At 47.2% G+C, this 17,916-nt stretch overlaps 1 protein-coding gene across 2 annotated transcripts in view; it reads left to right on the top strand.

The window, feature by feature from the left end:
- tc2n (tandem C2 domains, nuclear) overlaps window positions 1-17,916 on the top strand; it is a 118,094-nt gene that overhangs the window by 16,346 nt on the left and 83,832 nt on the right. For both annotated transcript variants that reach the window (XM_086002726.1, XM_086002725.1), the window contains exons 2-5: window positions 5,385-5,499; window positions 9,124-9,261; window positions 11,420-11,611; window positions 13,132-13,302. In XM_086002726.1, the coding sequence (XP_085858852.1) occupies window positions 5,466-5,499; window positions 9,124-9,261; window positions 11,420-11,611; window positions 13,132-13,302 (535 nt within the window). In that variant the 5' untranslated portion in view covers window positions 5,385-5,465. The remainder of the gene's footprint in view (window positions 1-5,384; window positions 5,500-9,123; window positions 9,262-11,419; window positions 11,612-13,131; window positions 13,303-17,916) is intronic.

Here is a 17,916-nt window from a genome sequence, read left to right as displayed (position 1 = left end):
CGTCATCACGTGGGTCACATGACATCCCAAAGCAAAGACCTGTGTTTGAGTTCTCCTGTGTTTTTGAATGTTACTTCCACCAGTTTGCATTAAACATCGTTTTGGTTAGCTGATCGCCTCACTCTTAGTAAATTCGTCAGGAATTCATGCATTCCTACAGTGGTGACCCCGATTCTTCGCGGACGATCTTCACGGAGGAAGCGAGATGCAGTGACATGATGGAAGCGAATGCGGTGGCTTTGAAGCTCCCTCAGTTCTGGGAACAACAGGCGGCCTCCTGGTTCGTGCAAGCGGAGACTCAGTTCAAGCTCCGGAACGTGGTGCAAGATCAGACCCGTTACCTCTACGTGGTCTCCGCACTCGACAGCTCCACGGCTTCGATGATCATCAGCCTGCTGGAAAATCCCCCGGCCGACAGCAAGTACGACACCCTTAAGGCGCGGCTTATCCAGGTATTCGGCCTCACAAAGTCGGAACACGCACAGCGGTTACTCACGCTGCCCGGGTTAGGCGACTCCAAGCCTTCGGAGTTAATGAGCCGAATGCTCACGCTCCTTGGTTCAGAACCACAGAATTTCCTATTTCGGGAATGGTTCCTGAGCCAATTGCCCGAGCAGGTGCAGGCAGTCCTCGCGAGGTCGGAAACTGCGGATTGTGGCGCTCACGGCCGAGGCTGACAAAATTTACGCCGTCATGCAACAATACTGCGCTGCCTCGCGGCCTCCCTCCCAGAAAGGCCCCGCCCTGACGCCTCCACCATCCGGCTGGTGATATTACCATGCCCGTTTCGGCCCGAAGGCCCGATGCTGCCGCCCTCCCTGCGGGTTCAAGCTTAAAGCAACGAAGAAACACCAGCACCAACCGCGCGACGGGAAGACCGAACCTGAAGTTTGCCCCACGGCCGCGATGAAGATTGGCGATTCCGGGAGGCTACTCTATGTCACCGATTCCATCTCAGGCCGACGGTTTTTATGCAACACGGGAGCGCAGTGTAGCATCCTTCCCGCATCGGTCCTCGACATCCGGACGGGGAGGCGCGGTTGTCCACTCCAAGCCGCCAACGGCGGCGCTATTCATACATTTGGGAAACGGCGAGCCCAGGTGTGTTTCGGCGGTCAATGCTTCCAATGGGAGTTTATCACCGCCAAGATTGCGCAAGTGATCCTCGGCGCCGACTTTTTATGTGCCAACAGCTTGTTAGTAGATTTGAAAAATCGTCGTCTGATCAACGCCGCCACATTCCACTCCATTCCGTGTTTTCAAGGTTCTGCCACGTCGCACGTGGTTTCCTGCGCCTTGCCAGCGCCCAACGATTTCACCCGCCTCCTTGGGGAATTCCCAGAGTTAACCAGGCCCACCTTCTCTGCAGCGACCGCCAAGCATGGGGTGGAGCACCACATTACGACGACTGGCTCCCCGGTTTACGCACGGGCTTGGTGATTGGAACCCAGCAAACTAGCAGCCGCGAAGGCAGAGTTCGCCGCAATGGAGCGGTTGGGGATTATTCGCAGGTCGAATAGTCCCTGGTCCTCGCCGCTCCATATCGTCCCTAAACCCGGTAGCAGATGGCGGCCCTACGGTGACTACCGATGGCTTAACGAAGTCACAACTCCTGATCGGTATCCCATACCGCACATCCAGGATTTCTCCGCGCATTTGGCCTGGAATTCATTTTTTTCCAAAGTCGACCTCGTCCGTGGGTACCATCAGGTGCCTGTGCACCCCCAGGACGTCCCAAAGACACCGGTTATTACCCCTTTCGGCCTATTTGAGTTTCTCCAAATGCCATTCGGGCTCAAAAATGCGGCACAGGCATTTCAGCGCCTTATGGATTCGGTACTGCGGGACTTAATTTTATTTGTGTACCTCGATGATATTCTAATCGCCAGCGCTCATCTGCGCTTACTCTTTCGCCGCCTTCATCAGCATGGCCTGATAATCAACCCAGCCAAGTGCCAGTTCGGGCTGCAGCAGTTGGACTTATTGGGCCACCGCATCACTTCGGAGGGGGCGTTGCCACTTCCGTCAAAGGTGGAGACGATCGCAGCATTTCTGCGGCTGCAGTCCATCAAGGCCCTCCAGGAGTTCCTGGGGATGGTGAACTTTTATCACCGGTTCGTGCCCAGGGCCGCACAACTAATGCGACCATTCTACGAGGCTCTCAGAAGGAAACCGGGAAAGGGACCCGTGGTTTGGACGCTGGAGATGGATTGTGCCTTCGGGGACACGAAGGCCGCTCTCGCGAATGCAACGATGCTGGCACACCCACTGCCTGGCGCCACCATCGCCCTTACGACCAACGCTTCTGATTTCACGATAGGAGCCGTGCAAGAGCAGTGGGTCAACGGTGCGTGGCAACCACTGGCGTTTTTTAGTCGCCAACTGCACCATAACGAGCGCAAGTACAGCACGTTTGACAGGGAGTTGTTGGCGTTGTTTCTGGCTATCCGCCATTTTCATTTTCTATTGGAAGGGCGCCATTTCACCGTGTTTGTGGACCACAAACCGCTGACGTTTGCTATGGCCAAGACTACCGAACCGTAGTCGGCTCGGCAGCAGCGACAACTCACCTTTATTTCAGAGTTTACCACAGACATCCATCACGTGGCTGGCAAGGACAACATGGTGGCCGATTGCCTCTCACGCGCGGCCGTCCAGGCCGTCCAGCTGGGAATAGACTATTCACACATGGCTGCCGACCAAGCAGCCGACCCTGAAACTCAAGCTTTCCGTACCAACTCCTCCTGCCTTCAGCCAACGGATGTACATTTCCACTCGGCGGGCACCTCTTTGCTCTGCGACATCTCCATGGGGCCTCCCCGCCCGATCGTTCCGGTTTCCTGGCGTCGCAAAGTTTCTGACGCCATACACGGACTTTCACATCCTGGCGTGAAGGCGTCTCAGAAGTTACTGGCATCCAAATTCGTCTCAGAAGTTACTGGCATCCAAATTCGTCTGGAGAGGGATGCGCAAGGACATTCGCGACTGGGCTAATACCTGCGTCGTTTGCCAATGAGCCAAGGTGCAATGTCATGTTAAAGCCCCCTTGGCCAGCTTCGAAGTGCCGGAACGCCGTTTCGACCACGTCAACGTCAACCTCGTTGGGCCACTTCCACCGTCACATGGTTTCACTCACCTCTTGACCATGTTCGACCGCACTACGAGATGGCTGGAGGTGGTTCCGCTGATGTCCACTACCTCCGCGGATGTCGCCAGGGCTTTTATTTCCTCGTGGGTGGCACGGTTCGGCGTTCCATCGGATATTTCATCCGACCGCGGCCCGCAATTCACGTCCGAGCTTTGGAATGCTGTGGCTATCGGGTTGGGCACCAAGCTCCATCGCACCACAGCCTACCACCTGCAGGCCAACGGGTTATGTGAGCTTTTTCATCGGTCGTTGAAGGCGGCGCTCAGAGCCAGCCTCCAGGGCACCGCATGAGTAGACAGGCTGCCTTGGGTTATGCTTGGTTTGCGTACGGCACTAAAAGAAGACCTGCAGTCATCTGCCGCAGAACTGGTGTACGGCCAGACACTCCGGGTGCCAGACGAGTTCCTGCCGTCACCAACGCAGCCGTGGTCTGCCACCGAGCAACTCGACACCCACCGGGACGCCGCCCGGATGTTCCAGCCGATTCCAACGTCGCATCACGGTCTTCCAGCCTCCCACATTCCAGTGGAGCTAATGCGGGCCAAGTTCGTTTTTGTTCGTCACAATGCCCATCGCAGTCCACTCAAGCCTCCTTACGCGGTACCTTTCCGAGTATTGCGGGCGGGTGCCAAGAGTTTTTTGGTCGACATCGGCGGCAAACCCGACCACATTTCAGTGGACCGCCTCAAGCCCGCACACCTGGACCTCAAACAGCTGGTTGAAACCACACAGCCACCGCGTCGTGGTCGGCCGCCCGTCGCTGCCACGCCCGGCCGGATCATTCCACCTGCCACTTCATCAACTGCCCAGCACATTCCTCTCCGGGAATATAGGAGTCAGTCGAACAGGCTTGTCCGACCTCCTCTTCGATTACCTGCCGTTGTTAAGGACAATTCTGGGAGGGCGCATGTGGCAGAGCCACCAAGGGGTTCTTATATTGTTGTACATAATTGCCTGTAACAAAGCCAATCAGTATGTGTATTCGTTTGCTGCATGTTAACAGCGCGGTCTCTAAAGGGTTAAGACCAAGCGCGATGACGTCCTCATGTGGGTCACGTGACGTTCCCAACGGCGGGAAACGTGATGACGTCAGACTGAGGAGCCTCCCCTCTCAGTCCTCGTGGAGCCAGCTTTAAGCAAAGACCTGTGTTTGAGTTCTCCTGTGTTTTTGAATGTTACTTCCACCAGTTTGCATTAAACATCGTTTTGGCTAGCTGATCGCCTCGCTCTTAGTAAATTCGTCAGGATTTCATGCATTCCTACAACAGCATGAAAAATGGGGGGCAGGGATTATTATCTGAAATTGTTGAACTCGATGTTGAGTCCGAAAGGCTGTAAAGTGCCTAATCGAAAAATGAGGTGCTGTTCCTTGAGCTTACGTTGAGCTTCATTGGAACAATGTAATAGGCCGAGGACCGAGAGATCAGAGTGGGAGTGAAGCGGAGAATTAAAGTGACAGGCGACCGGAAGCTCAGGGTCACCCTTACGGACTGAACGGAGGTGTTCCGCAAAGCGGTCGCCCAATCTGCGTTTGGTCTCCCCAATGTAGAGGAGACCGCATCGTGAGCAGCGAATGGTATATTATATTGCAAGAAGTACAAGTAAATCGCTGTTTCACCTGGAAGGGGTGTTTGGGGCCCTGGACAGTGGGAAGGGGGGAGATATAAGGGCAGGTGTTGCATCTCCTGTGCTTGCACGGGAAGGTGCCAGGCGAAGGAGAAGGGCTATTAGGAGTGGACCAGGGTGTCGCAGAGGGAGTGGTCCCTTCGGAATGCTGTCTCTGCACCTGCTTAATATCTGTTAACATCTCCAGCTTTTTCCAGTTCTGATGAAGGGTCCCAGACCAGAAACGTTAACTCTGTTTCTCTCTCCACGGATGCTGCCTGGCCTGCTGAGTATTTCCAGCATTTTCTGTTGTTATTTCAGATTTCCAGCATCCGCAGTATTTTGCTATTTTAAAAATAAGTATCCCTGACTGCTATTTAATCTGATTTGAAATGGATTGTATACACCAAAAAAAGATTTTTCGGAAAACTGGACAATAACCAATGCTTATTACTGGCAGTCCCTGCAGTGTCTGTCCCAGTTCAGACTAATGTGTGTTTTATTTTTGCAAAAGTAGTTAGCTATTGGTTGTATTCTTCTTCTGGTTTAGTAATGTCGTGTTCAGCACCTCCTGAAAACTCCTGTTTTATTTTTAATAAAATGACACGTTGCTCCTTTTTTATTTATACAGGAGTCATGTGACAGGTAGAGATCACTCACTCCCAACTTAAAAAAAAATCCCAAAAGTCTTGGCGCCTGAGTATCTGAAAGAATGGCAGCCCTGCATATTGATACGTCCACAACAGGTAGGTCAAAGCTGGACTTGGTTTGGAGTTAGGAATTCAGTTTTAGTGATGCGCATCTTTTGTTCTGACTCTCTGCACTGCTCTGGAACTGCAGGAATAAGCTGGAATGGTAAACCGGGTTAGATGTCATCCCATTTACCTGGTGTTGATTGGTGCCTCAGTAGAATGCTAAGTGACTATTTATGAATTTTGAAGGACTCTGTATTCACAGCTAAATTAATAACAGTGGCAAAAATCAGGACTTGCATTCATTTCATTCCTGAGACATTAAAATTTAAACTTTGAAACATAGAAGATAGGAGCAGGAGAAGGCCATTCGGCCCCTCAAGCCTGTTCTGCCATTTAATGAGATCATGGCTGATCATCCAAATTCAGTACCCTGTCCCTACTTTCTCCCCATATCCCTTGATCCCTTTAGCCTTAAGAAATATATCTAACTCCGTCTTGAATATATTTAATGAATTGGTCTCAACTGCCTTCTGTGGTAGAGAATTCCACAGATTCACCACTCTCTGGGTGAAGAAATTCCTCCTCATCTCTGTCCTAAATGGCTTACCTCTTATCTTTAGACTGTGACCCCTGGTCCTGGACTTCCCTGCCATCGGGAACATCCTTCCTGCATCTAGTCTGTCTCGTCCTGTTAGAATTTTATAAGTTTCAATGAGATCCCCTCTCATTCTTCTAAACTCTAGCGAATATAAGCCTAATCGACCCAATCTCTCCTCGTACGTCATTCCTGCCATCCCAGGTATCAGTCTGGTGAATCTTCGCTGCACTCTCTCCATGGCAAGAATATCCTTCCTCCGATAAGGTGACCAAAACTGCACACAATACTCAAGACATCCTTGCTCCTGTACTCTAATCCTCTCGCTATAAAGACCAACATACCATTTGCCTTCTTAACCGCCTGCTGCACCTGCATGCTTACCTTCAGCGGTTGGTGCACAAGGACACCCAGGTCTCGTTGCACTTTCCCTTTTCCTAATCTATTGCCGTTTAGATAATCTGTCTTCCTGTTTTTGCCACCAAAGTGGATCACCTCGCATTTATCCACATTGGGCAGATGCATGGGAAATGCAGTATAATCACCCAACCTGTCCAAATCATACTGGAGTTTCTCTGCATCCTCCTCACAGCACACACGCCCACCCAGCTTTGTGTCGTCTGCAAACTTGGAGATATTACATCTAGTTCCCTCGTCTAGATCATTTATATCTTGATCATTGAGTTTAATTTAATTACTAATCAGATGCTACTTGTACATCAGCCCATCCATATCATTGCATGTAGTAGCACATTATCCATTTGTATTAACATTTAGTTTAATACCCGTTATCCAGGTACATTTTTATTGTCTATAAATGGGACTAACTGGTTATAAGCTATTCGAAATGCTCTTTTGATAGTCTGTTACTTTTCTGTTAGAGTACTGGTGACAGGATGATCTTGTGTTTGGTAACGATGGTAAAATTATCTGTGTCTTGGGCTGGGGTTACATGGCTAAAAGCATGCGATATTATTGCACTCCCATTCAAATCAAGTAACCGGCCAGTCTCCATGCTGTACACATGACTTGGTAAAAGCCCTTGAGCCATTACCAATACAAGTCACTACAGAGTAGGAAAAATTTCTGTAGTGAATTAGAAAGCAGAAACCGCCATTTGCAGATCCATGACTGTTTGCGTTCCAGGAAACTGGTAATCACTATCTTTAATTCCCCCCCCACCCCCCGATGCGGAGCAACCCTTTCTATTTGGCTAAATATAGGAGAGTTGATATGAGAACTCTGGTTGTCTGGTATTTTGTTGGACCCCAAAAAAACCTTTCGGACAAGAAGAACGGAGTGGTCTACATATAAATAAAGCTTCCTCCGTTTATAGCAAATAGAATAAAGCAAAAGAATGAATACAGGTATCGCCCCGTTGAGCCAGTTCTTTTGGCAGACCATTCCCCAATCTGTACAAATTTACTAATCTCCAGAGGGAAAGTTATATAAAGTTTCTCCCTATTGTTGATCTCTTCCCCCCCCCCCACCCCCCAACATAGTCATTTCTAACTCATCAGTACCCTTCAGAAATATGGTGCCAAAATTGCTCCACAATATTGCAAGTGCCGTCTCGCCGATAATCAATACAAGATCAGTATGGATTTTCAATTAAACATCTTTCAGGTGTCATTTCATTTGATTAGACTTATTGATGACCACCTCACATTGACTAAAAGCTTTGGTGAACCATTCAATAATCACAACAAAATCTTCTTTGATTTCTAATTTATTTTGCAAAGAGGAAATTCCAAAGTATCACCCCCTTCTTGGCGTACTCATCTAATGTTCCAGTGTGCAGAGCCTTGTATTTATCCACCTGAAACAGTCTATCGGACATTTCTTAGCCCCTCCAATTAATGGCCCATGTGCAGAGCTTTCAATTTCAGCGGGGGTGTAACGCTAGCTGTATCAGATCAACCCTATTAAACACCTCGACCATATTTCCTTTCCATTGACGTTGAACTTGAAAGTACTCTTTGAATACGGATAGTCTCCTTGATGCTTATCACCTGACCACAAAGCTTGCGTCAACAGAAAATGATATATACGTAGCCTCCTGCCATATTGTTTATGAAGAACAGGTGATGCAGAACAGATCCTTGCAGAACTTCCTCTCCACCCACTCTCTTCCCCACCCCCCCTCCACCCCGCACCCGCCAAACTCCTGTCCACCAGAAACTGTTCTATCACCCCTTTTGTTTATTGGACTTGCTGGGCGCAAATTGGCTGCCATGTTTCCCCACTTTACAACAGTGACTACACTTCAAAAGTACTTCATTGGCTGTAAAGCGCGTGGGGACGTCCTTAGGTTGTGAAAAGTACAATATAAAGTCACGTTCTGCCTTTCTTTTACTACTGCTGATCCAGGTTACTATCCAGCAAGCTAATTTGTCATTAATTCCATGAACCTTGAATCTTTTAACATGCCTTTTGAAAACCCATGTTAATTCCGTCCTCAAAGATCATGCCTCACAAATCTATTGGAATTTTCAATTCCAGATCCATGCTGTCTACTTATTGTGGCATTTCTACTCTTTTAACAATTGCTAACATCCTGTAAAAAGCTTCCAAGCATTCCTCACCCCACTACGGATGTTAGGCTAACTGGCATCTACATGTGCCAATTCCCCAACAAGGAGGAGAACACCAACACTAAGCAGATGATTAGTCCAAATTAAAATCCAAATATTAATAAAGGCAACGAGAATTACAATTGTTAAATCAAGTAGAAGGAATCACTCAATCCCATGCAGTATCTGCTAGTTCTGGATTGCTTCTAACGAACTGGTGGCCACCATGTACCCTCCCTTTTTAAGGTGAGCTGGGTATGTAACAAAGCTCGAAAGATGGCCAAGCTGTAGAATTTGTTTTCAAACGTAGAATCGCACAGCGCAGAAGGAGGCCATTCGAACCTTTGAAAGAGCTATCCAATCAATCCCACCCCCACCCCTGCTCTTTCCCCATATCCCTGCAAAAATGTCATCCTATCACGGGGTTTGGAAGCCCACTTTGAGAAAATGCTCTTTCAAAATGTATCCTGTATTCCTATTAAACCTCATTGTTCCTATCTCCTTCAGCATCACTTTGGTTGCTCATCCCAGTTTTAATTGGATTGCTACTTAGCGTTGTACTGGGGCTCACCGCCGACTTTCTCAAGGATTGCTGCAAGAAAGCATTTTCAAAGGGAAATGAGAAAGATGACTTCAAAAGTGCAAGTATGTATTTTCTTTTTCTGTTCACGTCTTGTGGTAACAATATGGTGAAATCGGGGTAGATTTGCCACCTGGCACCCAGGTGTAAAACTGGTGCTGTGGATTGGCCGCCATTGACTTAGGTAGTTTCTGTCACAGGCTGAAAACCTACCCCATTATTTAAACACCATGGGGGAGAAATTCAGTATCGCCCTGTTTGGGGCGCCATTATCGGCCGTGCACAAAGTTTAGCGCCTGGCGCTAATTATCGCCTCCGACAGCAAACTTGGCTTTTGTCGCCCCTGGAGGTGATTGGAGCGCTAAATCAGACGCTTCACACCTGTCTTAAGGCGCAAAGGCTGAGGAGCGAGGCGCTACCTCAGAGCGCTGGCGAAGCAAGGAAGGGCGAATCAAAATAAACCTGCAAAGTGCTGCTCGGTACTCAAAACTCTTTTGAATCTCTCCAGAAGTCTCTGGCCTAGAAATTGGGTTTTGGCTTAGCCAGGGCTTTAGCGCCGGAAATTAGTGTCGGCGCTAAGTCCCCTGCGCGCGCCAAAAATTCAGTGGCGCCGCGCCCAAACGGCTGCCGGCGCTACTGAAGGGTCTTAGCGCCTGGAAAAGGGCGCTAACTGCCGTTTCGCGCCGCAATTCCGGCGCTGCGGCACCCGATGCGGTGCGGCAGGCTGGGAAAGTGCAGGCCTCCTCCTTCCGTTAAGGAGGAGCTGCCTGCACCCGGCCGCGGCCCGCGCAAATCTGCTTAAAAATGAGCCCGGCACCTCGGACAAGTGCCGGGCTTGCATCTGTTCCGGGGGGGGGGGGGGGGAGAGAGAAGTCCGGGGAGGGAGCTGCGGGCAGGCGGCCGGCGGGGCCTTTAATGCACTGGCGCTAACTGCAGTAAGGCACCTCTGACAAAACGCTGGTTGCGGCTGCCACGGGCGAGGCGGCCGCAACTCAATTTCGGAGTTCGGGCGGGTTACCACGGCAACCGGGACGTTGCGCACACCGATGACGTCATCGGTGCCGGCGCAGCGCTACCGGAGCAACGCCGATTTAGGGCCCCAGGGAATTTCACTACTGGCCATAACTCCGGCGCAAGGCCCTCTAGCGCCTCAAATGAGGCGCTAAGGCTACTGAATTTTCAGCCGTCTGTCTCTGTCTCTGTCTCTCTGTCTCTGTCTCTCTCTCTCTCTCTCAGAATGCGTGGTGCAAAAATGTCACCGAGAAAAAAAGGCAGGAAGCGGTCGCCTTTAAATAGCGCTCCCCTAGTCTCTTTCTGACAGCATAACGCTCCCCTCAACCTGTCGTTGCTAGTGGCAGGGGGCGCCACTCAATGTCTGGGGCGCTAACGGGGCATTGCACACTCGACTGACATCACAATCTGCCGGCACAGGAGATCGTGGCGGTAGTGTTTAGCGCCGCCGCAAAATGTCTAGTTAATTTTGCGAGCAGCGCAAACATCGCCGCACCCAGGCGCTAGTTGCTTTGCGCCCCATTAGCGTCCTCTTAAGGCGCTAATGGGAGGCGCAAACAACTGAATTTTTCCCCCCATGCATCAAGCTCTATAAGTCAAGTGTTGTATTGACCAGCTCGTACAGTACTCACATGTCCCTGTGTCTCACTTCTGTGCTTAAAACTCAACTTTGGAAGGTTGCTTGCCACTCCCCTACAGTCTGTTCCTCTGGAAATATTGTAGAATTGATGCTGTTATACTTATTCACTACAAAGTGAATTTTATAGCAATCTGTTAATGGGGAACATCATTCTGAAACTTTCAAGGTTGCCTACTTTGAAAACCTGGATTTTTTTCCTATTAAATACTCTCAAAATACAATTTTTTAAAGCAAACATTATTGTTAAAAAGAACAATTTTATATTGGGATAATGCCACTATCTCAAAAGTTTGGAAGACCAGTGGTATAAAAGGTCATGTTTGGTGTTCAACATCTGTAATATATGACATTCAACCTTTGTAGCATTTGGAAAACTGTTAAAACACAACAATGAGAATTTTATACACATATATTATTTATATATATACCTGCTGATTAATGTAGAATTACAATGCTAGTTATAAAACTGTCCATGAAGCATTTTTGGCAATTGTAGCTAAACAAACAGCTTAGTTCATTAGGTTGATAACAAATACTAATAATTAATAAAATATTTTTTTATATCTTCTCAGTTCTTTCGGAACCTTCAAATCCAGCTTCACAGCCAGAGTCCAGTTCTGGCCCTAAGAAGATCGGATTTACCGAGGATATTTTGCTTTCAAAACTGCCTCCTGATGGCAGAGAGGTGCCCTTTGTGGTTCCAAATCTAAAAGCGACCTATATTCAGCCCAACTTTCACTGGAACAATGAAGAAACCATGCCAGGTATGCCAGCACCATGGGCTTTGTTTTGATTGTGACATTTATTGAATTGTTGCACGTGTTGCAGTTGAACTTTCTGACTGTAATCTTTACACACAATATAATAATAATAACTACAACAGCAAAAAGCTTGCATTTATATAGTGCCTTTAACATAGAAAAATGCCCCAAGGCGTAAGGAGAAAAAAATGGATGAGCCAAAGTTGTTATTTAGAAGGGTGACCCAAATCTTGGTCAAAGAGGTGGGCTAAGAACATAAGAACATAAAAAATAGGAGCAGGAGTAGCCCATTCGGCCCCTCGAGCCTGCTCCACCATTCAATGAGATAATGAAGGTCTTAAAGAAAAACAGGGAGGTGGAGAGGTTTAGGGAGGGAATTTCAGAGCATGAGATCTAGGCGGTTGAAGGCAAGGCTGCCAATGGTAGGGAAACTGGTGGTGGGCGGAAATGCACAAGAGGCCAGAGAGAGAAATGGAGAGTTCGGGTGGGGTGGCTGGTGTGGAGGTTGTAGCATTGGAGGAAGGTACAGAGATGTGGAGAGACAAGACATGGAGGGATTTAAACACAATGGGCCAGTAATTTCGGTCTCAACGCGTGAGTACGGACGGGGTACTCACGCGTGGGCCCGTTGGAAGTGCTGGATTTCAGCATGCACAGCGCATGCGCGGGAAACCGGCATTTCCTCCAAGGGGTTCAGAGGTCCAACGCGTGCACGCAGGACTCTGCGCGCACGCGTTGAACTTCCTTCTTTTTGACAGGTTTGCCCGTGTGCAAGGGCCTGAACTTTTTAGACATATAAAAAGGAGGCATAAGGACTTGATTCTTGAAGGTAAGTGGTCTATTATTTAAAATTATAACATTTTTTCCACAGCTTTATTGTTTTTAAGGACTTTACAGTAAGGTAAGTTTATTTTTAGACCCAATTTCTTAAAAAAAATTTTTTTTCAAAAATTTGATTAATTGTTTAAAATAGTTTTTAAAATTTATTTATAGTTTATTTAATTATTGGGATGTTTTTTAAAATTTTATTTAAAGTTAAACTAGTCTTTTGGGCGCCCGTACTTTTCATGAGTTTGACAGTTCTTACTATCAAACTCATGAATGAAGTTCCCCCTCCCCTGATTGGCTGCACAGTGCTCACCTGATCCCAGCCGGCACATCGCACTAACTACGCCGCTGGATCAGGTAAGCACATCGCGCCGACATCTGAACCGGGCCAGTGACAGGAATTCCAAGCCGTCCCAGGCTTCAGATGTCGGCGCGCCGGGTGAGTGCACATCGGGGGCTTGCACGTGCGGCAAGCCCCCGATCCTAATTTCTGGGCCATTAATGAGAATTTGAGGCCTTGGAGGATTAGGAACCAATGTAATTCAGGGGTGATGAACAAGCAGGACTTGGTGTGGGTAGAAACCTTTTGCAAACAAATGGTTACATTAAGTAAGCACTCAATCGGATCAAGATGGTAGTTGAGAATGTTGAATGCGAACTTTTTTTTAATACATAATATCTACTTTTACTGGCAGGTTTCTCAAGGACTCATTATGCTGAAAGAAAACTGGAGCTGTCCAATGCACTTTATCACATGCAAGATATTGATGAAGTCTACAATCCCAATTATATGGTGCAGCACATTCCTCCAGGACCAGGTAGACATATGGTACCTAAGGGGAAACCAGGGAGTTCATGTGGGTCAGGTAAGAAATGCACCTGAACTGATTGATTTAAGAATAAGTATAGTGAAGGAGGGGTAAAAGCAATTTAAAACAGCAAGCACAAGGGAGTATGGAGAGACATACCTGAAGGGTAGATAGCAGAGAAGGATAGCGAAGGAAAGACTAACCAACACTTGAAGGGGACAAGGTACAGAGGAGAATGAATGGGCCAGGGATGCAGCGTTTTATTTACAAATGCCCAGGCCATTAGAACTAGAAGTCAGGGAACTAGAGGCACTGTTTGTCATGGAAGGATATGCTTTGATGGAAACCTGGCTACAGCCTGGTCAGGACTTTGAATTAAACAGTCCTGAATATAACATTTTCGGGAGCGATACAGAAAGAATCATAGACTGATACAGCACAGAAGGAGGCCATTCGGCCCATCGTGCCTGTGCCGGAAGGGAGCCCTTGTAGATTAAGGGCACAATTGAAAGGAAAGTTTGTATCAAGGGTCTGTCTGGACTGAGTTAATAAATGGTAAGGGATCTGTTATTGGGAGTACATTTTAGACCACTCCACAGTGGGAAAGACATTGAAGATGAGATTTGTAGGCAATTAATAAAGGTTTGCAGCAGTAACAATAGTTGTAATAATGGGGATTTCCTATGGTAGATTCAAAGTACAAGAAATTACCTTCCCAACTTACTCTGTACATTACACGAGCATTGTTACATCAATATAGCCCTGTAACGTGATAACTGTACACATACCCATTGTCAATCAAGGAGCTAAGCCCAGTGCCAAAATTAAAGTTGTAGTTGTATATCCAACAAAATAACAGCATATTGTCTTGTAGATAATCATGCATCTTGTTGAATACTAGAGTTATTATTCAGCAGGTTACTGGAGTGATGACAGGACTAGTTTGCCACAGGCAACATTCCACTGATCAAAGCAAGCAGTTACTCCAGAGCAACATATAATCCAAACAGATTTCAGATTTGATGCACTAATTATATAGTAAAATAAAGGAATCCATTACTAAAGAAGCAGTAACAGGGCACTTAGAAAATCATAGTATGATCAGACAGAGTCAACATGATGTTATGAAAGGGAAATTGTGTTTAACAAATTTATTAGAGATTTTTGAGGTTGTAACTAGCAGGGTAGATCAAGGGGAACCAGTGGATGTAGTTTGTAGGATGTAGTTGTAGTGGATGTAGGATGTATATTTGGATTTTCAAAAGGCATTTGATAAGGTGCCACATAAAAGGTTGAGGGTAATATATTAGCATGGATAGAGGATTGGTTAACAGACAGAAAACAGAGAGTAGAGATAAATGGGTCATTTTCCGGTTGGCAGGCTGTAACTAGTGGGGTGCCACAAGGATCAGTGCTTGGGCCTCAGCTATTTACAATTTATATTAATGACTTGGATGAAGGGACCGAGTGCAATGTATCCAGGTTTGCTGACGATACAAAGCTAGGTGGGAAAGTAAGCAGCGAGGAGGACACAGAGAACCTGCAAAGGGATATAGACAGGTTAAGTGAGTGGGCAATAAGATGGCAGATGGAGTATAATGTGGGGAAATGTGAGGTTATTCACTTTGGTAGGAAGAATAGAAAAACAGAATATTTTTTAAATGGTGAGAAACTATTAAATGTTGGTGTTCAGAAAGATTTATGTGTTCTCGTACAAGAAACACAAAGTTAGCATCTAGGTACAGCAAGCAATTAGGAAGGCAAATGACATGTTAACCTTTATTGCAAGGGGGTTGGAGTATATGAGTAAGGAAGTCTCGCTATAATTGTACAGGGCTTTGGTGAGACCACACCTGGAGTAATATGTACAGTTTTGGTCACCTTATCTGAAGAAAGACATACTTGCCTTAGAGGGGGTGCAACGAAGGTTCACAAGATTGATTCCTGGGGTGAGAGGGTTGTCCTATGAGAAGAGATTGAATAGATTGGGCCTATACTCGCTGGAGTTTAGAAGAATAAGAGGTGATCTCATTGAAACATATAAGATTGTGATAGGGATTGACAGGTTAGATGCTGAGAGGCTGCTTCCTCTGGCTGGAGTGTCATAGAGTCATACAGCACGGATAGAGGCCCTTCGGCCCATCGTGTCCGCGCCGGCCATCAAGCCCTGTCTAATCTAATCCCATATTCCAGCATTTGGTCCGTAGCCTTGTATGCTATGGCATTTCAAGTGCTCTTCCAAATGCTTCTTAAATGTTGAGGGTTTCTGCCTCCACAACCCTTTCAGGCAGTGAGTTCCAGACTCCAACCACCCTCTGGGTGAAAAAGTTCTTTCTCAAATCCCCTCTAAACCTCCCGCCCTTTACCTTGAATCTATGCCCCCTAGTTATTGACCCCTCTACTAAGGGAAAAAGCTCCTCAGCATCCATTCTATCTATGCCCCTCATAATTTTGTACACCTCAATCATGTCCCCCCTCAGCCTCCTCTGCTCCAAGGAAAACAAACCCAATCTGCCCAGTCTCTCTTCATAGCTGAAGCGCTCCAGCCCTAGTAACATCCTGGTGAACCTCCTCTGCACCCTCTCTAACGCGATCACATTCTTCCTGTAGTGTGGCGACCAGAACTGCACACAGTATTCCAGCTGTGGCCTAACCAGTGTTTTATACAGCTCCATCATAACCTCCTTGCTCTTATATTCAATGCCTCGGCTAATGAAGGCAAGTATCCCATATGCCTTTTTTACCACCTTATCCACCTGTTCCGCCGCCTTCAGGGATCTGTGTACTTGCACACCCAGATCCCTCTGACCCTCCGTCTTGCCTAGGGTCTTTCCATTCATTGTGTATTCCCTTGCCTTGTTAGTCCCCCCAAAGTGCATCACCTCGCACTTTTCCGGGTTAAATTCCATTTGCCACTGTTCCGCCCATCTGACCAACCCATCTATATCGTCCTGCAGACTGAGGCTACCCTCCTCGCTATTTACCACCCTACCAATTTTTGTATCATCCGCGAACTTACTGATCATACCCTTTACATTCATATCCAAGTCATTAATGTAGACCACAAACAGCAAGGGACCCAGCACCGATCCCTGTGGTACCCGACTGGCCACAGGCTTCCAGTCACAAAAACAACCTTCGACCATCACCCTCTGCCTTCTGCCACTAAGCCAGTTTTGTATCCAATGTGCCAAGGCACCCTGGATTCCATGGGCTCTTACCTTCTTGACCAGTCTCCTGTGCGGGACTTTATCGAAGGCCTTACTGAAATCCATGTATACCACATCCACTGCGTTACCCTCATCCACACACCTAGTCACCCCCTCAAAAAATTCAATCAAATTAGTCAGACATGATCTTCCCTTGACAAAGCCATGTTGACTATCCCTGATTAATCCTTGCCTCTCCAAGTGGAGACAAATTTTGTCCCTCAGGATTTTTTCCAATAATTTTCCTACCACTGATGTTAGGCTCACTGGCCTGTAGTTCCCCGGTTTTTCCCTACTACCCTTCTTGAATAATGGTACTACATTAGCGGTTCTCCAGTCCTCTGGCACATCCCCTGTGGCCAGAGAGGTCCTGAATATATGTGTTAGAGCCCCCGCAATCTCCTCCTTTGCCTCACGCAGCAGCCTGGGATACATTTCATCCGGGCCTGGGGATTTATCCATTTTTAGGCCAGCTAAAACCGCCAATACCTCCTCCCTCTCGATGTTAATATGTTCGAGCATATCACAGTCCCCCCGCCCTATTTCTATGTCTACATCGTCCTTCTGCATAGTGATAACAGATGCAAAAAATTCATTTAGAACCCCTCCTACATCTTCCGGCTCCACACACAGATTGCCACTTTTGTCCCTAATGGGCCCTATTTTTTCCCTAGTTATCCTCTTACCCTTAATATACTTATAAAACATCTTCGGATTTTCCTTTATTTTGCTCGCCAGTGTTATTTCATGGCCCCTCCTTGATCTCCTAATTTCTTTTTTAAGTATCCCCCTGCACTTTTTGTACTCCTCTAGGGCTTCCTCCGTCTTTAGCCTTTTGTATCTACCAAAAGCCCTCCTTTTTTTCCTAATCCATTCTCGTATATCCCCTGACATCCACGGTTCCCTGTGGTTTTTGGAACCACTCTTGACCTTTACGGGAACATGTTGCCATTGTATGATCTCAATCTCCCTTCTGAAAGCCTCCCATTGCTCCGATGCGGATTTTCCTACAAGTAGCTGATCCCAGTCCATTTTGGCCAGATCCTGCCTTATCCTATTAAAATCGGCCTTCCCCCAATTTAGAACCTTTATTTCCGGCCCATCCCTGTCCTTTTCCATGACCGCCTTAAATCTTACCATATTATGGTCACTATCACCAAAGTGCTCACCTACTAGCACTTTTTCCACTTGGCCGGCCACATTCCCTAGAATTAGGTCCAGTACCGCCCCCTCTCTTGTAGGACTTTCTACATGCTGGCTCAAAAAGCTCTCCTGGATGCACTTTAAGAATTCTACACCCTCTGAGCCTTTCACACTCTGACTATCCCAGTTAATATTGGGGAAGTTGAAATCCCCCATTATTATTACCCTATTATTTGCACATTTCTCTGAGATTTGCCTACATATCTGTTCCTCTATCTCCCCCTGACTGTTTGGAGGCCTATAGTACACTCCCAGCAAA

The sequence above is a fragment of the Somniosus microcephalus genome, chromosome 12 (assembly GCF_052327205.1).
Source record: "Somniosus microcephalus isolate GS21.2 chromosome 12, FLI_Smic_1.0, whole genome shotgun sequence".
NCBI lineage: Eukaryota > Metazoa > Chordata > Chondrichthyes > Squaliformes > Somniosidae > Somniosus > Somniosus microcephalus.
The sequence above is the reverse complement of the archived record's forward strand: the minus strand, read 5'-3'. Positions and strand labels throughout refer to the sequence as shown.